This window comes from Ochotona curzoniae, unplaced genomic scaffold (genome assembly GCF_017591425.1).
Source record: "Ochotona curzoniae isolate NIBS_2020 unplaced genomic scaffold, NIBS_Ocur_1.0 contig_1071, whole genome shotgun sequence".
Lineage (NCBI taxonomy): Eukaryota > Metazoa > Chordata > Mammalia > Lagomorpha > Ochotonidae > Ochotona > Ochotona curzoniae.
The window spans coordinates 19,781,878-19,808,854 of record NW_024464939.1 but is presented as its reverse complement, the minus strand read 5'-3'; the positions used below and the strand labels follow the sequence as shown (position 1 = coordinate 19,808,854).

Genomic DNA, 26,977 nt, shown 5'->3' with positions numbered 1-26,977 from the left:
AACTCCAGTTTTCTGCCACCACAGACTCTGGGGGACAACAGTGATGGTTCAAGTGGCCCAGTCTCTGCTACTTTTGGTGGAGACCTGGATTGAGTTCCTGGTTCCTAATTTTGACCTTGATCCAATCCAGACTTCTGTTAAGTGTTTTGGGGGAAGCAGAGGATGGCAGCTTTTGCCTCTTTTATGCTTCTCTCAACTTAAAAAGGTAATGGTAAAAAGAACAGGAATGCACAGGGAGGCAGACGTAGACCTGGCTCAGAGGCTGTTATAACCTGCAAGGGCTATCTGTAAGAGTGTTTCCTCAACCGACATGCCTCACGGGCCTACTCTGCAGTCTCCAAAAGCAGGATTTTAGGGGTCAGTGTGCAGTGGGAACTGGTTTGAATCCTAGCTGCTCCATTTCAGTTCCAGCTATCTGGTAATGGCCTGAAAGCAGAAGATGGTCCAAGTGTTTGGGCCTCTGCACCGAATATGGGACACCTGGAAGAAGCCTCTGGCTCCTGACTTTGGACTAGCCAGCTATGACTATTGCGGCCATTTACAGAGTAAACCAGTGAATAGAAGATTTCTCTCTGCTTCTTCCTCTTCCATCTCTCTAACTGTGGCTTTCAAATAAATAAGTACTTTCGAAAAAGTAAGATATTTCATTAAACCCAATTTGACCTGAAATCACCATCAGCTTCTCTCCACTAAATAATACATGTGAAAACTGTACCTAATGACACACTAGCAATGACTATAAACCCTCATTTCGGTTGTGAATTTCTCATTGTAACATCTTCTCTCATCAATTGTAAAGTTGAAGACATCACAGCTCTCTCAGTGTCAGCAGTCAAATACCATCGACAACAGACAGCAGTGCGCAGTTGCTTCCAAAATTTAAGGTCTCAACGTTACTGGTTCTGTATATCTGGATCCTTACCTGTGAAATACAGGCACTAGTGTCAATTTTGAAAGTTTCACAACTAGGGCAGTAGGTTACACCACCAGAGTTGCTAGTTCAAGTTCTGGCTGCTCCATTTACAATCCACCTCCCTACTAATGTGCCAGAGAAAGCAGCAGAATAAAGTGTTTGCGATCTTTCCACTCATGTGGAAGATGCAGGCAGAGGTTCTGGCTCCTGGTTTTGGCCTGGCCCAGCCATTGTACCTATTTGGGGAATGAACCAGTAGAAAGAGATGGAAGCTCTTTCTCTCATTCTCTTCCTCTATACACTCTCAAATAAATGAAGTAAATCCTTATCAGGAAAAAAAAGTGTGTCAAGCCTCCAGAAAGGAGAATATGGAAATACGGATGGATTTATTTATATGACATTCTTCTACCACTACAAGAAAAAAGAAATGTAGTCCAGTGACCTGGGTACAATGACACTGGTCCTCAGTATCAGACTTAAACATTAGTCACATGGCGAACTTCAATATATCCTCAGACATCATATAGTCTTTTACCTCCTCAGTTTCCCTACTTTGCTTTATGTATATCCATATCTGTATTACAGCACCCTAATGATTTTCCGTAACTATTCTTTTTCTTGGCTTTTTGTATTAGTTTTATTTCTTATTAAATGTAGTCACTGGCAAGCTAGACCACTAGAGACTCTCTAGGGTGTTTTCAGACCTAGGAGAGAGGGATGGATCTATGCCAAGAAGCAGCTTTTCTACAAACGTGCTCATGACTTCCTTATGCTGTCTGCAGCAGGCCCTGGGACAGCAGCCGTGGCGTCTTGCTCCTCAATTTTCCCAATGGCTTTAAGTGGCACAGAGAAGGAATCTGGCAGATGGGTCCTGAGTCTGAGCATGAAGTGCTGAGGAACTGTCATTTGAGTGACATGAACTACTTAACAACATGTTACCTGGTCATTTCCAGAACAAACTGTTGGAGATTATTTCACATGGTACTGTTTCAAACTGATACAGCTGTTAATAATAGTCCTCAAATATGATTTTTTTCTATTTCACATTAATATTCATTTCTTCTGGAACTTCTGAAGACAATGCAGAATTTCTTGCTTTCATATATTTTTTGCAGACATTACTTTTGATTGATTTTATATTAATACCTTAAATTATCTTTAATATGAAAAGCATTAGGAAAGGGCATATGAAAACTAGTAAGCTAGATTTCCCTCAAAAAAGAATTAACATGGTTTCAAGGTGTTTACTATGTTTTGTTGTTGCTGTTTTTTCCATTAACCATCCACAGTGAAATAAACATTTTATCTAACAATACCATAAAACCTGTGTCCTACAGGTCCTCGAGGTCTGTGGTCTGCCCCAAAAGTAGGCTGGCTAGACAACAAAATGTGCTGCAAACAGATGAAGAGTCTTGAATGTAATCACTCCAGAGACAAGGACCCACCAAGTTCTGAGAGCAGGAGTTACACACCTGATTTATTCTTAAAGTAGAGATGACTTCTCGTGAAAATTGGGAAAAGGAGTTGGCTATCACAGCTGCCCAAGCTGACCCACTGGCTGAAAAGGGGCAAGAGATAAAGGAGAAGGTGGATGCCAGTAAACTGCTGAGGTTTTTAGCCTAGGCAGACAGCAAACTGTTGAATGAGAACATAGTGGAGACACACACGAGGAGCCCAGGATAAAGGACAAGCCATTCTTCTTAAGAGGCAGAGAATGAGTTCATTGTGAGCCGTGATGGATTTAGGGTATCTATGGGGTGCCACTTTGAAGATGTTGAACCAGCAGAGAGCTACATCTCAGGCTGCGGGAAGGAGCAAGGCAACAGGTCTAGTGAAGTACTTCACCCAGTACGTGCGACGCGCAATGAATGATGACGGGAAGGTCAGGGCAGAGATTTACTCTTGACAATAATTAGCACAGGTGTCAATGGTGGTGCTGGAAAGAACTAACGCTGATGAAGGAGAGATTTAGATGGGGACTAAAAGAAGGCCAAGGACTAGCTTAGTAAGAGAAACTGGGGTATGAGTATGGACGGAGCACAGACCAAAAGTGTTTTAAGGAAAGGATGGTCACCGGTGGCAGAGCAGCCAGACACATGACGGAGAAGGAGGATGAAGAGCAGCAAGGAGGGGCCAGCAGGATCCCCAAGAGCATCAGCAGGGTCAGAGAGGAGGGTGGGCATCAGGGCCACCATTCCAATACTGAACAGTAAGTGGCACCTAACTTAAACCACTCTGTAAGGAATTTGCAATACAGTGAAGAGAAAGAGGGAACAGCATCGTGAGGAAGAAGTTGTCCCCAGAAGGTGTCAAAAGCTCAGGCCACAGCCTCGTGTTTCCCTTTCCGCCCTATTAGCTCCTAGGCTCAGCACACCCACTGGCAGCCAATGGGGCAAGGAAGGATTCCCTAACAGAAACTTGCATGATAATATGTTTTATCAGATGACTGGGCACGTTGCCTTCCTCTGCTCATGGCTGTCTTTCCTGCTTTGAGACTTTTAAGGACAATGGGGCAACAGCCTCTCACCAGTGCTCTACTCTAGCCTGATTCTCAGGGGTGGTAAGTACTTTCTGACTGGTAAAATAAGTGTGTGATTTAAATACACTACTATGTACCCCTAGAACCTAAGGATACAACCAGGATCAACAACAAATCTATTGCTAGATGAACACTGAGGACATTCTGCCACGAAACAGCACTCCCCCCAAGATTACACTTACATGAGGGGGTGCCTGGAGTAGTCAGGTTCATGAAAGACAGACAGTGGTGATGACGGGACAACTATGTGAATGTGGTTAATGCCACCAAAGAGCAAACTTCAAAATGATTTTATGCCATGTACATTTACGCAGTAAAAGAATCAAATCAAAATTGATGCTCAAGATAGTTGGTACCTAGAATCTTAAGCAATTAACAGTAAAAGCAGAATTGCATTTCTTATAATTCAGTGAGCTATCTTCCTCTGCCACATTCTTAGAAAGCCTGTACCAAAATAAGACTCAAGATCTGACACGCTGATAAGGACAACAATGGATTGAAGTTTGGAACAACTGTAAGATCAAACTCTGTTGAAGGTCAACTGCTAGTGAGTGCACTTTGCACTCAGGGCACGGCACAAGCTCTAAGAGTCTCCATTTGTCTGACTCAAGTTCAGGAGAACATGATGGTTCTCCTGGAGTTATTGACTTAAAGCCATCAGGGGTGGGAGAGGAGATAGGAAGGTTAAAAAAAACAACAACAACAACAAAAAAAACAGGCTGCCACATTTGTTGCCAGGAATGCAGGAAGGTAAATACTTCCTAAGCGGAAATAAACTAAAACATTTCACAGTGAATGTTAGTAATAAAAGGAGAGAACTAAGAAGTGATGTAGTTCAGCACCCAGGTTTTGCCCACCCCCAAACTGCAGATAAAGAGATAACCAGTATGATCCAAGAAGGCCACACTTGTATCTCCTATGTAACCTACATAAGGAAGGCTAATGTAGTAAAAAGCTTCAGTTTGGAAAAAAAACCCTCTATCTGGGAACCCCAAGATAACTGAAATGAGGCAAATGGCCTAAGGAAGAAATCAAGGAGATTGTGATTTTCTCTCATTTTCCCACTGACGACAGATTTGCTTCAAAGACTCCTCCTTCCTGAGCCCCAGGATCTTCTCTCCCCACTTTAGGAATAAAGTCATGTTCAGTATGCAACTATTCAGTGATTTATGGTGCTAAGGTATTCTGGGCTGTAATATGGTATGAGAGCCTTATCTTTTCAAAATGCTTGAAGAAAAATTGAGGAACAATAATCATCAGGGAGATGCAGTTAAAGCTATGAGATACATGACTTTATACCCTAATGGCCATAATATACACATAAGAACCCTAAAAGTTCCTTCCAAGTACTGACAAGAACATGAAAAAATAAGAATTCTTGTGTTCTGTTCATAGATGTAAAATGGTACAGCCAGTACGGAAAGCAGTGTGGACATTCTCCAAAAGATTAAAACTATAATTGCCAATAATCTCACTTGACCCAATCATCTCACTTCTGGATATATCTGAAAGAACTCAACAGAGGATCTCTAAATAGTGCCTGTGTGCCTATGGTCATTGCAGCACCATTCACAATAGTCAAGAGATGGTAGAAATCCATATGTCCACCAACAGATAAAGAAAATATGGTGCACACATAGAACAGAATTATTCAGCCTTCAAAAAAAGGAAGTACTGTCATTTCCTACAGCATGAACTTTGCGAATACTATGCTAAGTGAAAAAGCCCAGCGCAAAAAGACAAACGACGCCACTAGCATAAAACACTGAATGCAGTCAAACAACTGGGAGTGCAAAACACGTGCAAGGATGCTCGGCACAGGCTGCCCGGAGGATAACACAGTGCATACAAGTAACAGGGAAATGGATATTAAAACTCATCGAGAAATAACTATTATGCGCTTTCTACAAGCTTCACCCCAAGTTGGAAAAAAGACTCTCCTTAAAGAGACCAATTAAAATAGTTTCTTGGTTATATTACTAAATAATCCACATAGTTGGAAAATTCACTCAAGCCCAAAGTCCACAAAGAAAAAAAAAAACACATAATATACCAAGTTGGGAAAATGGCTGTACTCACGTATTTGTTTAAAAAAAAAAATCACATAAAACACAGAATATCTGTGAAATAATTCACTTTAAACTCAAAATAACCAACAAATGACCATAATAAAAGCAACAAATATGGTATTTGTTCCCATCCATTTATTTATTCCCATGTTTAAGTTAGCATATACAAATTACACATGCAATTGGAAACTCTTATTCTTAATTCTTACCCCCTTATCACATCCCAAATATTTTATTTGTTTTCAAAAGATAGCATCATTCTTCAAACTAAGACTGAATTAGATGTAAATAAGTTTGAGCTCCAGAATTTTAACATACTTATAAAATATCAAGGACCAATACAAGTATTTGTACAGCGCCAGCTAATATAATGAATGATCTTTGCTTTATGTATAATTCATATGTATCTGTCTTTTGAAACTGTTCCATATTAAAGATCATAAAATTAATCATAAAATACCTTTTATAGGATTTCAAAATATACTCTGGATGACAACTGGCTAAGATTCTTCACCATTATACAAACAAAATGTGTTCAAAAGCTCAATTTATCAGTCTGTGAAAGTTAATGGTTGACCATTCAATTTTCTTTAACGCACCACTGCACTTGCAGGAGGCAAAGTACTGTAAATAACATCTGTCGTAGCACAGACTATAATTTGTAATCGCTTTATCAGAAACAGAATGTATTCATTCAATTATTAAAATGCAAACTTCAAGTTTTAAAATTTAGAGCAGGGTTTTATTCTGACATAAAACCACTATTCAAGTGCAGACATCCAAAAAAAATTGACAAATATTTATTTTACTTAAACTAAGAAAAAACACTGCTCAAAATTTCAGTAGGTGCGAGGGATGATACAATCTCTGTCATTAAGAAATTTGTCATTCATTCAGGGAAGAAAAACAGAAGCATACAGAACACTACTAAGATTAGACAGTACAAGAAATGATGTAGCATGCCAAAAAAGAGTTTCTAAAGGTTGGGAGACTAAGAAGTTCCTTGTGAAAACAGTGTTGGAGATGGTCCATGAAGAATGAATAGGAGCATGATGGGAACAGACAGAAACAGGAAAAGGAGGTGCTCCAAACAGAGAAGAACATGAACATGAGACAAAGGCAAAAAAGCACAAGAATGTGTTAGCATCAGTGGCACGGGTTAACAACCCCAGCAGATACAGTCTGATAGAACAGAATGTGAACACGCAGCAGGAGGTAAGGCTCGCCAGGCCTGGGCTCTTGGTGAAGGCCCTGTGCCACTGGCCCTCTTACCGTCATCCATGCACCCGGACTTTTGTCACTGTGCTCTGTCACAGCTAAACCATCACCTCTGACGGCCTAATAAAGGTGGGCAGCTGCCAACCAGCTGAGGGAGGAAGAGAGGTCCTGCAGGTAGAGGCCCCAGAAGCAGGCGGGTGCCTGTATCTGCACTAATGCAGGCCAGAGAGGAGCTGATGCAAGAGCAAGGCAGTACTGAGTCACAGGCAGGGAGAACACAGGAGGACTGGAGACCACAGAGGCTCTTGTTGGCTGCAATGAGGGCTCACTCCTGGAATATCTTTGTTCAGGTCTTGTAGTGCAGAGGCCTGGGACTGTTCCCTGGAGCATAACCGCAGTTACAACTAAGCTGCAGCAGATGGGGCGGCCTGTGACGGCCTGCTGGTTTACTCTGCTCTGCACTAGTGCAGGGGACATGTGGATGTTCTTGACTGAGGTTGGGGTACAGATGGAGAAGTGAGGACTGGTACTACCAGGGCTGCATCCAAGGGCTCTACTGCAGGCATACTGCAGTCATTGCATGAGTTTTCATGCAGAAATTAATGGCCATACCATAAAACATTACAAGACACGATTCTGTTATCTTTGTGTGAACCTGTACTTGGATGCTTCCCAACCTCCTCTGCCCCGCTCTGCCAGTCTGTCGTCAGCGGTGCCTCACACTGTCTCTCGAGCTCTGACATGACTGCTCTTCCTTTCCTCCTATTCTATCTATATCTTCTCAAAAATGAATGGAAATTTATAAAACATAAACTCTTCTTTGTTAGGAACAAATAAGTCATTTATAGAATTTGTTTCCATCCCTCCTCCCTTTTTTTCCTGGTTTTGTTAGCTATATGCTCCCCATACATTAGTGTCAGTAGCATTAAAAAAAAAAAAAAAAAGCCAAATTAATGATTTCCCATTCCCAACCCAGGGTGTCTCTGAAGCCTAGAAACTAAGAGGGCTGCAGGAAAACTCTGTTAAAGATGGTTGGAAGCCTTCCACGTTATCATTGTCTCTAAATTCATATCTGTTGCCCACTCTAATGACCATATTATGGCTCAGATATGTCTTTTGTAGCCTCAAATTGAACCAAATGCCTCAAAACATCTTAGTCTGTTGCTTAACTGGCTGGCATGACATACTCTGTAGGCCACCAAATACTCCAGTTGCTTTAATCAAACTCACTTCTATGGTCCCCTACAGTCCCATAGCTAGTCATGCTGAAACTCAAATGAATCGAAGCTCCAAGGAGAACCATACACTTACTGATCACCGAATTCCTCCTAATAAGTAATGGTATGTTTTAACTATTTACTCAAAAAAGGCATTGCATGAAGTGTTCACTCTTAGATGACATTAAAACATACATTACTGTGTTAGAATTGATTCCTTTTCATTACAAGTGGGATCAAAAAAAAAAAAACAAACAAACAAACAAAAAAAAAAAACAAGGGATATCTACTTTATCTGAGTGTAAAAGCCAGTTTAGTGAGAGCCCAGGGAATAAATAAAATCTCAAAGCACGATGGTAAGCTAAATGATTTAAATCTTCATCCAAAAGCCATTAGATAAATAAATGCTTCCGTTTACTTGAGAAATGAAACAAATAATAATGAGATCCTAGGAAACAAGCAGAGCAGGAATTCCATCCCTGGTCACTCTTCTACTTAAGGATTTCATTCAGAATGTCAGTTATCAATGCAAGTGACAGACACATGAAAGGGAAAGACATTAAATTCAGTGGGAAAACATTCCTTGATCACTACAAACTGCAATGTGAAGTATATACTGCGGATTATAACTCACATTACCAAAGGACTACAACTGAATTTCTCCTTTGTGATATGGAGAAACACCAAGGCTAACAGCTTCATCTCCAAGGGTCAGCAGGCCCAGTTCTTTCCTGCTTTGAGGTAAATAAGGATGAAATAAAAACTGCCAAGTAGCATTGTCCTCTTTAGCTCTTAAGGCACAATTCTTGTAAATGTCACTCAGGTGACCACAAAAGAACAGGAAGCAGATAGAGTGCAGCAGCTGGAACAGTGCTGGTTGGGAGAGTTCTGATCTGTTGGCACCAAGGAATCCAACTCTGATTTCTATCTTTGGCAGAATAGTTTGATAAGTCTGTTTACTCAATCTACAGTAAGACAAGAACACAGTAAGAACACTGAGGCTTAAAATTATAGTGGAAAAAACATACAAAAATTGTCTGCTTCCTTATTAGTAGAGTCCTTAAAAATAATCTAGAGTTACTGGATGATACTTCCAAGCACACAAGTTACAAATAGCAAGAGTAATCACGGTGTTCTGAATCTAAGTGCTCGACACCAGCTTAAGTCCTTTCTAGAGGTCATCAAAAGCACCCTTCCCAGGAACTTTAGAAAATGGGCATTACAATCTACTTGTAATAGATTAGGAGGGCGTGGTACAGCAGCCTAGCGGCCAAAGTCCTCACCTTGGACACACCGAGATCCCATATGGGCACTGCTTCTAATCCTAGCAGTCCCACTCCCCATCTAGCTCCCCGCCTGTGGGCTGGGAAAGCAGTCAAGGATGCCCCAAAGCCTTGGGACCTTACACACATGAGGGAGACCCCAAAGAGGTTCCTGGCTCCCAGCATCGGATCGGCTCAGCTCCAGTCATTGCTACCACTTGGGAAGTGAAGCAGTGGATGGAAGATTTTCCTCTCTGTCTCTCCTTCTATCTGTATATCTGCCTTCCCAATATTAAAAAAAAAAAATCTTAAAAAATAGATTAGGAAACAAAGGACTAGAACCCTAAGAAACCTGTATGCACTCTTATGGGGGTGTGGTGTTGTGGTATAACAGCTATTGTGGTCCACCGGGTTTGAAATAAACTGAGTTCATTAGGTTGATTGCACTGGTCTGTTCTCTGCTTGACTGACTTGGCCATTCACTTATCAATAGCACCTTCAGAAGTCGGTAGAATAAAAAAAAAAAAAAAAAAAAAAAAAACCAAACCAAACCAACCAACCAACAAACAAAGAAAACCCACCTGACACAGAAATCCGAACTATACATTGCTATACATTTAAGGGATTACTGTTAAAAGAAAGTTAACATCACACGTTATTATCAAACTCTCATTCCTTTATCAATGACAATCACTGGCAATCTAACACTGTTAGCCCTAGCTTCAGTATGACAGTATCTATTAGAATATGCCAAGAGTTGCTGAGCTCGCTAACCCTTCTCTTGTAGTTAACGACTCTGCCATCACATCAGTCTTTCGTCATATGGAATAGAAGCAATGCCTGGAAAACTCACCGCCCCAAACCTGCCTGGTAGATAGCCTATCATGAAAGATCTGACACCAGAGTCCTTTTGCTTTCTGTGCTTGGTGATAGCTATGCACTCAATCATTGAATTTCTAACATAAGAACCCCTAGCAAGCGGGAAGAGGGTACAGGCAGAAGCACCAAGGTCACCGTGTCTACAGTTTGCTTTCATGTGCTGCAGTTGTTTCTGTGACTGTTTTCTTAGAAGTTTAAAAAGTTCTGCTATTTCATGGATTTCTACATTGACTCAACTGCATCTACTGACATGATCTGTCTTGTCAATGGCAAACACTGCTTTTTTTTTTTTAGATTATTATTTATTTGAAAGCCACAGTTACAGAAGAGAGGAAGATGAAGAAAAACTTCCTTCAGTAGGGCACTCCCCAATTGTCTGCAATAGCTGAAGCTGAGTTAGGCTAAAGCCAAGAGCCAGGACCTTCTCCAGGTCTCCAAGGTGGGTTCAGGGATCCAAAGCATTGGGCCATCTTCCGCTTGCTTTCCAGCCACATCAGCAGGGAGCTAGATTGGAAATGGAGCACCTGGGACTGACTGGCACCATATGGGACTTTGGCAGGAGTCTTACTGGCTATACCACACAACAGTCTCAACGGTGGTGTTAAAACTCAGCTCTTCAGGGGTGTAGGATAATGCATCACCATAGTTTTTAATCATAAATTTTGCTAGTGGAAGTATTGTATAAAACATAATTTATAAACAAGAATAAAATATGCAGCTCTCTTTATTGCAAATTCTAGATAGCCAATTGAGTCTTAAGATATTTCTACTGCCAAAATCTTGTATCACAGCAAATTTCTGGTTACCACTGACCTTAGAGTACAGTTAGAAATGAACATTGAGTAGAATTTTCACTTAAGCTAATGAATAAGAGAGAAGTTAAACAATAAAGCTGTAACTTGTATATAAATATTTTTCTGTGGGTGCATGTAAGGGCCACTTGTTATTAGATGCTATTTTTTGTTTGATTTTTAAAATTTAAAAAAAAATTATTGGAAAGTCAGAAATATAGAGAGGAGGTGAGACAGAGAGGAAAATCCTCCATCTGATGATTCACTCCTCAAGTGCAACAGCCAGAGCTGAGCTGATCTGAAGCCAGGAGCCAGGAGCCAGGAGCCTCTTTCTAGTCTCCCACGTGGGTGCAGGGTTCCAAGGCATTGGGTCGTCCTTGACTACTTTCCCATGCTACAAACAGGGAGCTGGATGGGAAGTGGGGCAGCGGGATGTTAACTGGTGCCCATATGGGATTCCAGCACAGGCAAGGTTGGACTTTAGACACTAGGCTACCATGCCGGGCCCTAGATGCTAATTATTTTTAAGTCTAGAGTGACACCCAACAAAATAATACATCGTATCCTTACTAATTGTTATAGTGTAAACACCCTTACATGGCCAATTTCAATCTAACAATATAACTTCTACAGACAGGCCACAGGTTTACAGAGATGCACAGCAGTCACCACTACACAGGGAATGGTAAAAGACAGTCAGATATTAGGCAATGTTGTTGAGCGTTTGTCTTATCTCTGCTTTCATTGCATTTAATTATAAGTCTACATAATTAGTAATAATGACTTGCTTAATGCCTGGCTTGTGAGACTCCTGCCAAAGCTAACTGGCTCTCCTTGTTGACTATAGCATGCCTCTATCCATAACTGCTCCTTCAAACCATTCTTTAGTTTTTGATGCTGTAAGGGGAAATTTGTACATACGAAGCAATCTGGAATCCCAATGTTCTCACACTAGAACTACATATAATAAAAATTATGTTACTAGAATAAATAATCATGACAAACCAGAGTAATCTTCTAGGTTGCCTGGTTCAAGCAGGAATTTCCCTTCAATCTGGGCTGTACTAACACAGACTTTTGAAGTATCTGTATAATGCGGTTGTTCGTGAATCAAACTGCTACAGCAATATAACGGAAGTTTGCAACAAATCCTTATTAGAATAAACCCATTCTGTATTCAATTACACCATGCTCAACCAGAACTCTTGAAAACGATTTATATATAGTTTACTTTAAAGGTGAGAGAGAAGGAGGGAGAGGCAGAAAGAAAGAAAGGGATCTTTCATCTGACAGTTCACTTTGCAAAGACCAAAACCACTGGGGCTAGACTAGCTTGAAGCCAGGAATTCCACTGGTGTCTCCCTCATAGCAGGAGTCCAGGTACTTGGACGATCATCTGCTGCCTTGCGGGTGCATTAGCAGCATCCCAGATCAGAAAAGGAGCAGCCAAGACTCTAATCACCAGCTCTGGGATGGATGCCAACAATGCAAGCGGGAACTTGAACCACTGTACCACCAACACCTGCCCCACTAAACTGAAGTAAATGAAGTGGCAAATGGTTTGTAAGCATTTTTTAGAAACCTTCAACTTAAATATTTTAGGAAATTAGTGAAAAGTGTGGCTACTTTAGTCTTAGAGGTATTACTTTTTTTTCTTTATTCACACATTCTCAGTGACAAGAGATCTATCTGATGTCTCAGTCTCCATATGCCTGCAGTGCCTGGGGCTGGACCAGGAGGAAGTTGGTAGTCAGGAACTCCGGGGAGCCACAAGTCCCACATGGAGGGAGGGTCCTCAAGTTCTTTGGCCATTTTGTATTTCCCTCTCAGGCTCAATAACAGGCACCTGAAGTGGAAGTGGACCGAGACCAGCACTCCACTGTGGAATGCCAGTACTGTGAGGGATGTTTAAAACACTGTGCCACAACACTACCACTCCTCTCTCTGCCTCATATTCCTTAAATTGCACAGAACTATAACTATAGCTATTACTCACTCTATACTTTGTTGTAATTTTACCATGTTTTCCCAGCAAAAATGAAATTGGACACAACAATCCAAAATGCAATCATTTGTACTTTTCACACTGCTGGTTCCTCTGTATGAGAAAGCAGTGTGAGGCTCCGCATGCCAGGGAGATCCATGACTACTGCCAGGAAACCACAGAAGACAGCGGCTTCAAGCATAATGAAATCTCACAAGATGGCTTAGGTGCACGGACTGGCCTTGCCTCTGACACATCTATTTTATGGTGGGCTTTGTGCGTTTCAAGTATGCTACCAAATCTGAGCACACAAAAATACTTAGCAGGGGTCAACATGGTGGCGTAGTATGATAATCCTCTACCAGCATTGCATATGGGCACCAGTTCAGGTACCAGTTGCTCTACTTCTGATCCATCTCTCTGTTTATGGCCTGGGAAAGCACTGGAAGATGGATCAAGTCCTTGGAACCCTGGATCCCTGGCTCTGGCCATTGCAAGCATTTGGGAAATGAACCATAGGATGGAAGATCATACCCTCTCTGTAAAGTCTGCCTTTCAACTAAAAAGAAATAATTCCTAGAAAAGAAAATTCCTGTCTCCTATAACTTTAAGAAGCAACAAAAGGAAAGCTGAAGAGGGAAAGCTGAAGAGTGGCTGCTGAGAGCAGATGAGCGGGAAGAGCCCACTTGCCTGGCTGGATCCCACAGCTACATGCTGGAAGGACTCCAGCTATCTCAGCTGGGAGTTCTTTAATGTGGCACTGCAGGCCATGCAGTCTCACCTCTCTAGGACAAACCTGTGCGCTTAGGATATAGCAGTTATATCCTCCTGAGCCCCCAAATTAACTGTTCTACAAAGTCACAATTAGGATTGCAATACAAATCAGGCTTTTTGACAGAGGGAAAGTTGGTTATCGTTTATGCTGGCTGGAAAGGGGAACAGCTGGGACACAGATGAGCGCTCAGGTGTGACTTCCAAGGTCCTCCCAAAGCCAGGTTGGCTGGCAGCTACCAGGAGAAATCAAACCAACAATAACTTAGAATTTTCTGGTACCAGGCCCAGTGTGTTAGCCTAGAGGCTAAAGTTCTTGCCTTAAACTTGCTGGGATCCCATATGGGTGCTGGTTCATGTCCCGGCAGCCCAGCTTCCCATCCTGCTCCCAGCTTGTGGCCTGCGAAAGCAGCCAAGGACGGTTCAAAGTCCTGCACCCATGTGGGAGACCGCGAAGAGGCTCCAGGCTCCTAGTTTCAGACTGGCTCAACTCTGGCTGTTGCTGTCACTTGGGGAGTGAATCAGTGGATGGAAGATAATCCTCTTTTGGCTCTTCTCTGTATATCTGCCTTCCCAATAAAATACATAAATAAATAAATCTTAAAAAAATTTTCTGGCTTCAGAAGAAATTTTACTTCCCTCAAATGACTCTGTAGTATTAATATTTAACAACCACTCCCCAGCCTTTCTTCTGCTCTCTACTTGGAGGAAGATGTCATTGAAGCCCTTGGCCTAGGTAAAGAAAAAAAGGCACACTTTGCCCAATAAGCAAGAAAACTATTATTATCTACAATCATATACTCTGATAGATACTTACTGAATGCATTTACATAACCCCCAATTTCTTCAACAGTCACACAACTGGGTTTTGTTCCAGCTACATTCTACACAGGGAAATGGAGTCTCACAGAGAGAAAATAATTCTCCCAGATTCAAAAACAGTTAAGTGGCTGGAGGATTGAGGCCTAAGTTTTGCCTGATTTATTTTCTATTTTTAAAACATTGATTGCATGAGGGATATTCTGAAAAATATTAATCTAAATTGAGAGCATCGACGTCTATGGGCATTTTCTCTTTCTCTCTCTCTTTTATTTTATCTTGCTTTAAGTCAGTGTTTGACTTTTGTTTCCCTTCCCAAAGCATGCTGCTTCTCAAATTAGCTGAGCACCCATTATAAGAATAAGACGTGACAGAGTGTTTATTATTGCTTCTTCTTGGGTGGTTGTGGTATGCAGCCTTATGATTCAAACTCCAGTTAAGGTATGGCACAGGCCCAGCATGACACATCTTAACGTGCCTTATGGTCTAAGGGGGAATTACCAAGGTTTTGCAAAACTTCGAAAACTTGTGTAAGACTTTCACGGGGGGTGTGAACAATATAATTGTTTGAAAATGTCAAAGCAGTCCGCAGCATGCTGTGCTCACAAAACTCAATCACTGAAAGGGCTTAGAAAACCGAAGTAAGAAGCTTCCTGCTTTCCCTCACTCAAAACACTGTAACCTTACCCATTACTTTCCTAAGAGTTGCAGCAGCAGGAATAATTTATCCATTTGCTGATGCCAAAAAAAACAAAGAAATAAAACTGATACTACAAATGGAGTTTCTAGGGGCCTGTTCTGGTAGCCTAGTGCCTAAGTCCTCGTCTTGCACACACTGGGATCCCATATGGGCGCCAGTTTGTGTCCCTGCTGCTCCATGTCCCATGAAACTCCCTGCTTGTGGCCTGGGAAAGTAGTCAAGGACGATCCAAAGCCTTGGGACACTGCACCCATGAGGGAGACCAGGAAGAGGCCCTGGTTTCCTGGCTTCAGATTGGCTCAGTTCTAGCCATTGAGGCCACTTGGGGAGTGATTCAGTGGATGGAAGATCTTCCTCTCTGACTTTCCTCCTCTCTGTATATCTGATTTTCCAATAAAAATAAAAGACAAATAAATAAATCTTGACAACAAAAACAAGTGGAGTTTCCAATAACCAGACAACCTCCAAGGGAAAAGAGAAGATGATGAGAAACTGAAGCATTAAAAGCAAATCCTTGAATGGTAACCATGATGACGGTAAAATAAAGACTTGTTTTTGGAGGGCATTTGTCTTAGCAACTGTGTTGTATAAGAATGAATGTACATAAGTGAATATGAATATTATTAATTCTTAGAAGACAGAACTAGGTTTATAAAACTTTTATAGCACTTGATAGTTTGTGTATAAAAATGCAAAATGTTATGTTATGTTACATTATCATATGCAAATCTGTAGCTAGAATTTTATGACGGGGCATAGATAACTAGAGACTCCTACATCTAGAAAAACGAAACTGCTTTTTTATAAACATCTTTTTCTGATTATTATATAAGAGACTAAAAAACACAAACTCTAGAAGACACATTACAAAACAGACAACTGGGCAGTAATTTTATGATGCTTATAAATTTTTAAAAAGTGCTCTACTAAAAAACTTCATTCTGGTGTCACTTTACATAATGTTCTAATATTTGATTAGAGTCCATATGAAAATAAAATTCATAGCAATTAGTAGGAAAACATAACAGATTATAAAAGATATGAAACCACGAGCCATCCAAGGAGGCAGCACACAGAAGCATCCAAAACACATACTGGCCCTAAGCACCAAGGCACTGTTCTTGCACATTTAGTAAACAGTTTTTTTTGGCATAGTAAAGCCAAATGTGTGTGTTTTAAATAGTAATTTCTTGTGTCTTTCACGAAGGCAAAAGTACCAAAGATGTGAGAAGTGATGCCTAAAATGATCTCACAGAAGAAACAAATTATGTTCAGTATTTCTACTTGAAATTGGAAACATTGGAATCTTACTAGTCATTCAGGATAGGAAATTCTCATCTGTAGGCCGGGCCTGGTGCAGGCTCAGACACAGTTAACTATGCCAAGCAGTTGAAACAGGAAGTAGCCTACTTCCTTATTTCCAATTTCCATCTCAAACTGGCCTGTCTTTTGCAAATGATAGTCACTTGCTGTGCAAGCTCTGAAAGCTGCAAGGTGGCATGAGGAAAAGCAGTGGGCACCTGACTGAGCTGACCACGTGAAATGCTCCATCACCCCAGCTCACCTCGTCTCGTCTCTGTAGGGAATGGCTGCATTTTATATAAAGTCTATTTATAAACCACTGCAAGTGATACCAGCATTCATCTTACAATGTGACATCATTTCCTCATCAATAATTGAAGCACAAGCAGTGGATTCAAGGGACTATGAAGGGACTTCTCACAGAACGAAAAGCAAGAACCAGCTTAGCCCTCCACAATGTTCATTCAGTCCTCTTACCTTGTTCTTTGATCTGGCGAATTTGCTTCACAGTTTCCTTTAAGATTGCACATTTGTCAGGTTTGAAGTTAAAGTTGTCTATATCATTAAAATTTGCAAAAATTAACTCCGCAAGTTCTTCTATGTATTTGTTTTCCTGTTCACGGTTGCGCTTCTCAGTGCTCCTTTTGGGACTAGGAAAAAAAAGGCACATTTTTACATCATTTCTTTAAAAAAGAGCTATTCTGAAACAGATGAGTAAGTTAAACCAGTTTTAGCAGTTATCTGAATAAGCAAAGAAGTACATTTGGGGAAAATCAATTTGTCCTAAAAAGTTGCTTGGTTTTTTAAAAAAACAACAGCCTTCTCTGCTGCTTGCCACTTTCCTTCCCCTGATGGTGAGCGGCTCTTGCTGGGCTGTGGGATGGGCCACATCAAGGATCTGCACAATGATATTACCCAGGGCTCGACAGAATTGTGTGTTGACTTTGTAGTCAAAACAGTAAGGAAATGTTTTAAAAAGGTAAGGGAATTTACATTTGTAAAAAGGAAGAATTTATTTAAGATTAGTAAGAGAAATGGAAATTAATCTTTTTGCAAAAGGAGTAGCTTTAGAACAGTTTTGTTGACGATGGTAACTACAAGAGTCCACAGAAAATGAAATATTAGCCTTTCTCCTTTTCTCCACTTCCTCGGCTGATGACTCGGTGGAGCTCTTCTCCCAACCTCCTCCCTGTCTCATCTTCTCACTGGCCATTAGAAACAAGTAGTTATCTCTACTTTAAAACACTGAAAGTATGAAAAGTCCTTTGCTCCCTCTGTTCTGTATTACCTAGCTTCATCCCCCAAACAATATGAATACATTTTTTATGCAAATGGTAGTACTCGTTACATTTTCTAAACCCTGCTTGTTCTCTAAATCTTCATATTAATCCAGAAAGAATGTCCTCACAGCTGCATTGTGTTCCAGAGTCTAAATGTATCATTGCTGTTTACACAGTTCCCTGCAAACATTTTCCTTATTCTTTTGCAATTAGAAACAATGCTGCAACGAGTAACCTCTATACCTGCATCATTGCATGTGTTAGAGTATCACAAGAAAATTCCTAAATTCAGAACTGCTAGCTCCAAGAGGAAATGCATTTAATATGTGGATGCTGCCAAATTACCATGCCATGCAGACTACCCATAGTACTAGAGAAAAGCCACAGTCACTGTGCTCAACTCAAAAGCAAGTAGACTCAACACTGCATGTCATAAAAAAGCAAAACAAACCAAGAGTAAACCCACTGTGAAATCAACAGTAACTTTTTTATTACAGGATATCCTTGTCATGACAGCCTTCTGTGATCCAACAGATAATAAAATGTGAAGAATTCAAGATTAAGGAATAGAGTGGTTGTAAGAGTCAAACACAATATAGTACATTGCTTTTCTTATACAGAAAAGTAAATTCTGTTACTTATTCATAGATTTAAATTGTAAACTAGAATGCATTTAAGGATTTAAATATTAAGGAGAAAAATTACGAACAATATTCCCATTGGGAATAAAGTCAATGCTAAAAACAACAAGCAAGCCTGCATGTGGCCTTCATAGACAATACAGATTCCTTTTCTTGGCATGACTCTCACCTGGGTCCAAGCTGGTCAGGACATTCCTTACGCTTTCTTGTCTCTGCCCTGGACGGGTCAGAGGTATTTTCTCCCATCCCACTCATCTTGAACACATATCAGCAACTGAAACAGAAACAGGGAGGGAAAAAATGAGCACAGCTGATGACAAAACATCTGATCATTTTAGCAACAAAATTGAAGCTTGACTTCAATCAGAAACGACAACAGTAACTAACACATTGTTTCGAGTTACGTACATGTGTAATTCCTAATGAAAAAAAAAGTGTTTTTCTTAAGCTTGCTTACAGGCTAAGTAAATTGAAAGGTCAACACTTTAAAATGAACCAAGCATATCTGATTAGGCCCAAGCCCTCTAAGCAGGAGTTGGATCTCTACAGAATCATGATCTACATACAACCTGCTAGTCAAGGGCTTGGCCTGAGAGCCTCCAGTTTCCAGGAGGGATCTTGCACCATACAGAAACTACAAATGGTGTAAGGGCTCCTCCCAGGCTCTGTTTTGGGTTGGCCAATGTGTAGTATGTGCTGCAATTGTCACTCACAACGGATGACCCCAGGAAATGACACGGAATTTGCTCAGGTAGATGTGACATCCTTCTTTGTTGTGGCCCCCATGTTCTTATCCAGGGTTTAGTAAGCAGTGACCCTCAAAAAGAAGGAGAGTACTGTGTCAGGCAAGCTGCAGCAGCTGCCATGGTGCACTCTGTTCATGGCAGTGCTCTCCTGGGATGTATCACCCCACACACAGCCTGGCTGAGGCCTCCCTGAGCACATTCTGACACCATGATTCTCCTCAGGTGGTCCTGGCAGACATTACCAAAGGTGTGAAGCACCCCCAAACAAGGGGACTTTAGTGATCCCCAGTGGGGAGAGAACTACTGCTAGCTCCTGCTCCAGGCACTGTGTTCAGGAAAGACTGTGGACTCCTGTTGATCTGCACTAGCATAAACATAACACTGAGTGATGGATGAATGCCAGAACTAAAAAGTACAGGAAGTAGAAGCTTTCAAAGAGGTAAGGGTATAAACGATTGTCACTGAAGGTGCTTTCACCTGCTTAGTGAAAGGAGAAAAAACAAACAAACAAACGAAAAACCAAACCTAAATAAAACAGCCCCAAAATTTAAAGTTAAGATTTAAAAACTTTCCCAGAGCTCCCATTCTATGCTACTTTCCATCCCAGCAGTGTCAATCACTTTCGGTTTCCTTTGGCTTTTCTCCCCTTCCTGACTAGAGGGGAAAATGGGGGGAACAAAATCAGAGGCAAGGCCAAGGCAGGAGAAGACCAAGAGATGCCTGAGAGTGGCAGGCAGACTGAGAGCAGGGCCTGAGGAGCAAGCGGCTAAGGACACACTCCTAAGGCTGCCAACTGTGTCATGCGTGGCTACACAGCCATCACACGGCCTGGCAGCTGCCTTCTAGGAGTCTCAGCACAGTCACTTTGCTTGTTAGTATTCTGCTCCAATCTGGCAGCACAGGGTTTGTTTTTGTTTTTAAACAACCATTTGTAAGGTAAAGGAAGAAATACTGCATCATTTGCAGGAGGTCAAGCCAATTGTACTCAAGACGTTACTCCCCAGGAACAGTTCTGTGAGGTCATGGCCAGCTTTCTGCTGGTGGTAGCAATGTAAGCAAGTCCGCAGGTCCTGTGCAGTGCTCACACTGCTGTCCTGATAAGCCAAATCTGTCCTCAGTAACCAGGGTGATTCAAAAAGCTCATGGAAAATACACATTATCAAAACAGTGGATCTATAAAAGAACCAGTTTGCAGTGAAGTAAACTTATCTTTCATTACTCCATTTATTTACAAACTTTTCAAAAAGTATTTATTTGGAGGAGAAGTAAGAGACACTGACAGATAAACAGAAATCGCTGGTTTACATGCCTGTAGTGGCCAGGCCTGGCAAAAGCCAGGAAAAGGGAATGCAATCCAGGTCTCTCACACGGGTGGCAGAATCCCAATCACGTGACCCTGCATGGGTGGGAAGCTGCAGCCAGGAGCCAGAGCCAGGAATCCCACGTGGCCTGGGATATGGAACAGGGGAGAGTAATCATGTTCCAGTTTTCACGACTTGATTAGCTCTGTGACCATAAAAAGCTACTCATTCCCTCATGCCTTACTATCCCCTTCTGTAAAATGGGAAAATCATGGTCTCTGTAGCGTTAGACTATTAATCAGATCAGCAAACGGCAAGAAAGGACTTCCAGGTTTATACAACTGCTGCTTCTTGACTCCAACACTCCCGCCAAAGGCCTCCTCACCACATAAGCAATTTTCCCTCTTCCAGGAGTATGGAACATCGATCGGGCCCATGAACTGAGTAAGGCCTGGGGAATTGTTTGATCACTGTCAGGACTCAAAATCCCATAACCTAGAACAGTGGGTCAGCATGCATGGGCCAGGAATGAAGCTACAAATATCCAAATGACCCTTGGCAGGAAAACGGTTTTCTCCCACTAAGCAGGAAACAGGCACAGGTCAGGTGGAACCTGCAGCAAGACCTGGGCCACATGGGCTTCTCCGTTGGATTCTTTTCCCACCACCTAAACACCATATTTCATTGAACAAAGACTGCCTGCCATGGCAACTGAGGCTCGCTGCTCTGAGAAGTCCAAGGAGAAATGAAGAAAACAAAATTAAGAGAAGTAAGGTTTGAGTGTAAGAACTAGCCACGAAGTCCAAATCAGAACGAGATGACCGCTACATGGATCTCTGCAGGGCTGGAGTGGAAGCCTGGCTGGGGAGGAGACAGCCTGGAGGAAGCTATGAGTTCATATGGTGGGGAGAGGAGTCGGTTGAGCACCCAAGGAACCAAGGCACAGGTCTGAAGCAAAGTCGGACACTAGCACCCTTCTCAGATGAAACTCGATGAACACGTGTTCACTGTGTAGATTCCTCTCTGAGCCCAGGATTCCATGCTGACTGTGTAACAATAAACATTACATGGACAGGTCAAAGAGAAGCTGCCACAAATGAGCTAGGCAAATTCAATCCTGGAGGCAGCTTTCAGTAAGTCAGAAAAACTTACACTTTAAGAAAAGGTGAATTTGAAAGGCAAAGTGACAGAGAGAGGGGAAGAGAGAAGGGAGAGATCTTCCATCTACTGTTTGACTTCCCAAATGCCTGCGATGGTCCGGGCTGGGCCAAGCTGGAACCAGGAACCATGAACTTCACAGAGGTCTCCCACATGAATAGCTGGAGCAAGCAGAGTAGCTGGGTCACTAACTAGGCACCCTGATTTGGGATGTGGGTCTTCCAAGCGGCAGCATAACCCGTTGTACCACAGAAACCACCCTGTATGTACATTTTTAACATCAAAATATAAACTATAACACAAAGCAAAAATGTTCTAAGTGACAGGTCCCTTTGATAAGTTTTATGAGTAAAAACAGGTATTTTCCCCTCAAAAATTAGCACCATGTATACCACATATACAGTGTTATTAGAAAGACCAGCAAGCTTTTTAATAGGTGATCACTTAGTAAATCACCTTTACCCAGCTTTGGGATTTCACATTAGCACCTGCATCAGGGACCTTTAAGGCCGCCGAGAAGTCATGTCTGCACAGCCCCAGGGAGCCAGGGCCACAGAGGAGCACGTCTTTGCTGCTGCTGTCTGTACAGTAAAGACATCTGGGCGGACGTCACATGTCACTTGTATCTACTCAAGGCTAGCTCCCAGAAAACTCCATTTGTGTCTTTAAAACATCATTAATTTCCTCTTGACATTATTTAAGCACTAAGCCGTCTAAAAATCTTCACCTTTTGAAACATGATCATGTCTTCTTTGCTGAACAATTTGCCTCGACTTTGACCCACCATGTTTATTTCTAAATAACCACAAATGTGCAAAAGGGGAAGAAAAAGGTGGGAGGAGTTGGTGGATGGGAGGGAACAGGGTTCTGGCCGTGCTGGATCAATGGGGGAAGGCAGCAGGTCTGCATGCCAAAGGCTAAGTAGGGCTGGGAGGGGGAGTAATAGGGCTGGGGAATCCCAAGAGCGCCTACTCAGAGGGATGTACCCCATCTGAATCAGGGCTACTCACCCAGGGGAAACAACAACAGATGCGAGATGCGGGAAGGCCAAGAAGAATAAAATGAGAATTTTAGGTAGGAGCAGGAAAGGGAGGAGAGCGTGGAGGTGCAGCTTGTTCAGCCGGAGCAGACACAACATTGACGCCCAGCTCTTCAGTGAGCAAGCCAGCCTCCTTAATGAGGCGCCCTAGAACAATGCGCTCTACAGGCTTGCTGCATACTCTCAGCATCCTGCTTCAGACCTGGCTGGCAGCAAGTCTCAGTACTTCAGAGTAGAAAGGGGGCCGTGCCAGCCAGGTGAGTTCATGCTTCTCTTTGCTCAAAATACTAGGCAAGGCAGGAGTGACACACATCAGAACGTGATTGGCAGAAAGATAAATCATAGAGAGGCAATGTCTACTGTAGACCTATTCATGGAAAAATATCCAAGGGAAAAAAAAAACCCAACCAGAAACATATGAACATGCATTCTTGTGAATGCTTAGATGATATAAAATACTGAAAGGTGGTGCTAAGAGCATAAAACTTTTACTTTGTAGCTAGACCATAAACAGTTTCTTAAAACCACTGGGGGGATGAATATGAATATGAATCAATGCCTATCTCACACCTGCCAATTGCTGTTCACTTCCCAAATGCCCACAACAGCTGGGGCTGAGTTATATTAAAGGCAGGAATTCTGCTTGGATCTCCCATCTGGGCAGCAGTGAGGACAATAAGCACCTACCTACTTGAGCCATCTCCCACTGCCTCCCAGGGTCTACATTAAGCAGGAAGCTGGGATTGGAAGCAGAGCCAGGACTTAAGCCCAGACAGTCCCACATGGAATGTGGTTTCCCAAGGGGCATCTTCTTAATTACTATTACCAAACACCCACTCTGAAATCAAAATTCTTGAGCATCTCACTCAAGATTCCACATAAGTTCATTAAAAACTGAAAATGGCAGTGAGTAAACTCTCTGGCTGGATTTGATGGTAATTATAGTCTTCGAGAGCAAACCAGTTTCTACCAGATGTTGGGGGTTGTAAGGGGACATGGCTGAAAAAGAAGTTTCCATTTGTCCATTCTTATTATTCATAATAACACAATTCCCCTGCTTCCACAGTGGCAGCTCATCCTCCCTCAGAGCCTCTGACAGCTAGACAGTAGAGCAACGAGCTACAGCTCCAAGACTGAGTAAGTTTTGTTTTTAAGAATAATGGTATTCTGGGAGGAGTGAAGAATGTCAGTTAAATTCTTAGTATAATGAGAGGAAGCAAAAGAAAATGTCAGGGCTGCATGTAACTCAGAGATGCACTCTCCCTACATGGAATTCATCAATTGTAACTTACAAGGTAAAATGCTTTTTGCTTGCGATATAGCCTTGTACCTTTAAAGCTAGCTGATCACCCAGCATTCATGTAAGCGATAATGCACATTTTATCTTTTTATCAGGACAGGCCATCTTCCAAAAAGAACCCGTAAAACTGTCAGATTTACTATAAGCTGAAATTCAGTGAACAAATAATTAAATAGAAGACACATGCAATTGCTGAAACTTAAAACAAAAACAAACAAAAAATGATCAAGCATCCAATCTCTACTGCTAGCTCTGAGAAATATTTTTTACAAGTTAGATCGTCCAAAAGCTCTTCCTCTGGGAAGACGAAAATTCCCAAGGAAAGAAAAGACACATGCAGACTAGATGATACCTGTCACCAGTGCTCACCTGAGCAGGGCCTGCCTATCACCTGGCTCCTGACATGAGGCCATACAGGCCTCCCGACTTTCAAGGCCATTCAGCCTTTCTTCTGAGCTCTCTTTACACACACAGTCTGCTGCTCCACAAGCTTTGTAGGACCCAGAGATACTAAGCAACAGGCCCCTATTCATCAACCATCACTTAAATACTTCTCCATCTATTCAGCTCGACCACAGGCGCCACTCCACAGATGCCCACCTCAACCGCTCAAGCTGCCCGCTCTCTCTTATGCATGGAGCCATCTGCTCATTTGGAATTCAAAGCAGTTGCTCCCTCAGAGTGTACTGTGCTCCAGGAGAGACTGCTTGAGGAAGGAAAAGTAAAATCTCTGGGGCAGACTCTGGTAAGCCTAAAAACACATAGCATCTAATGCTTAAACAAACGGTGAGATTTTTGGCTGCAGATGCTGGGGAAAGGTAGAAGGCAGAGAATATGCCAAGACTTGCAAGTCAGAAAGATGATACGAAGTAAAGACTGCCAACTGACAGAGGGTGGAAATGCCCCTCTCCAAAGAGTGGGGACTAGCCAAAAGAACCCCAAGCAAATATTCTTTTGGCAAGCACCCCGACTTTTAGCAATAATTGAATGAATATTCAATGTAGTAAGTGTCCAGACTCTGTGGGAAGCCAGTGTGGAGTCACACAAACAATGAAGATGCACACAGGCCAATAAAACAGAGACCGACGTAGATGCACTAAACGCAGAGCTATTGCTAGCAAAACCAATCCTTTTCTTCCCACTGGCAAACAAGTAATGCATTTCAAATAGGGAGAGAGAAAGCTGTACAGTTTTTCAAATAAATGTTAGCATATTACTTCCATCAATGTGTTATTACTCTTTATTAGATCATAAGATTATTACCATCGCATTTACCAAAGACTAGTGCTCACTTTTTATTCTGATACTTCTAACTTTGCCTCATCTACATGTTTAGATTTGGATTCATGTTACTATAGATAAATAGAGATACAGTAGTTAAGCTGCAAAGTTTTAGTGGATTCATTCCAAATAAGGTGAGAATTAAAGGTGTTTCATTTGGAAACAAATTCTCAGTTGAATTTCACCAATTTACAGAAATATACCACACGTTTGACTTTCAAAAAAAAAATTGCAACATACCCCAGACATTAACTACTCTCATTAGGCCATGGCTTTTCAGTAACACAAATCTAACTGGTTCCAGTTGGGTGCAGGGCTCCAAGCACATGCGCGTGCACACACACACACACAGACACACAGACACACAGACACACACACACACACACACACACACACACAGACACACACACCCTACAACCACAAGTCTTCTGCCAGAGAGATGGCTTTAGCACCTACCTTCTCGTGGCCTGGTCCACAGAAAGGCAGTAACAGGGTGTAAACAAATGTTTAAGCTAAAAACTCCTTCCTTCTCAACCTGCTCTGCTTTAGGACTGACTTCTGTATAATGGCCTTAAAGTGGTATATTAGACAGTAACTAGAAGACATATTCCATTTTCTGACTGAAAGCCAATAATACTCATGAATTTTTTAGCTGAAAGACACTTCAGGATGCCACTGGGAAGACTGCAATAAACACATTAGGCTGCAAATGGGCGGCAGCAGCTCTGTGACACATGCTGCAATAATCTAATAAATGGCCACATTCATGTCCACTGCTTACACAGGGATTCTGCTGAAACATCTCCACAACCCGTATCTTGCAAAGAAGGGGAAAATAAACTCTGCAAGTCTTAGCAAAACTCAGTGCAGAATATGCAAGAAGCAGGGAGCTGCTCTAAGCTCTCATTACCAACGGGGGAACGTGTCTAGTCTAACAGCAGTGGCTCAGATGGTTTCCCCTTTCTCAATTCTCACAGGCGCCGTTCCTGAACACAGCCAGTCGCTGGGCTGCTCCCATCCACCCTGGCGTCCCCAGCACTCACAGAGCCAGGAACGGCAGTCCAGGCTTTTAATATGCCTCCAGTGAGAAAGTGGCACGGCAAGAAGCTGGACTCCTTGCATCATGTTAAGCGTTCTCCCTCTCCTCCAAGCACAGTGTGCTTAGTCTCTAGTTAATATTCTGAAAACCAGTCTTCACTGAAGGAAGAAGTCATCAAACCGAGATTTACAATGTAGGATTTGTGTTTACTTTGTAACTTCTCTGTATGACAAGTCAAGGATCTTTATTTCAAAGCCCATTTTAACTTTATGAGTTGAAAAAAACTGATCTTCCAATTTGTAGGCCAAACTTACAGAAATGCCAAAGGCAAGACAATTTGTTCCTACAGAAAATAAGGTTTTTGCAATTTGAGTTGTAAAAAGGTTCTAAATAAACAGTCTTTTCTCCTATAATGTGCTATGTTTCATTTTGTTGTACTTTTTGTTGGTTAATGAGTATGTTGGACTTACCATGAGTTTGGCATTTCGTACAAATTTCCTTGTTTCTAACCTTCACTTTGACATGACCTCTCAGACCTGTTTCCATAAGTAATTTACCTAACTCACACGTCGATGATAAATGAGAGACTGGGCCTCAAACTCCACTCTAATTACAGTTCTGACCATCTGTTGTGATCTTACTCAACCCTGCAGGCCTCTCTACACGTTGTACATGCAGAAACACCTTTAGTTCCCATAGCAACCCATGATTAGTACCGTTTTACAGAC

At 41.9% G+C, this 26,977-nt stretch overlaps 1 protein-coding gene across 9 annotated transcripts in view; it reads right to left on the bottom strand.

Annotated features, from left to right (window-relative positions):
- NCOA2 (nuclear receptor coactivator 2) overlaps positions 1–26,977 on the bottom strand; it is a 273,963-nt gene that overhangs the window by 87,759 nt on the left and 159,227 nt on the right. For 8 of the 9 annotated variants that reach the window (XM_040994531.1, XM_040994548.1, XM_040994513.1 and 5 more), the window contains 2 exons: positions 18,555–18,659; positions 16,942–17,114 (listed from right to left, as the gene is read on the bottom strand). In XM_040994531.1, coding sequence (XP_040850465.1) covers positions 16,942–17,114; positions 18,555–18,640 — 259 coding nt within the window. In that variant the 5' untranslated portion in view covers positions 18,641–18,659. Of the gene's footprint in view, positions 1–16,941; positions 17,115–18,554; positions 18,663–26,977 lie in introns of those variants that run through there. The other variant, XM_040994575.1, reaches the window with a different exon arrangement.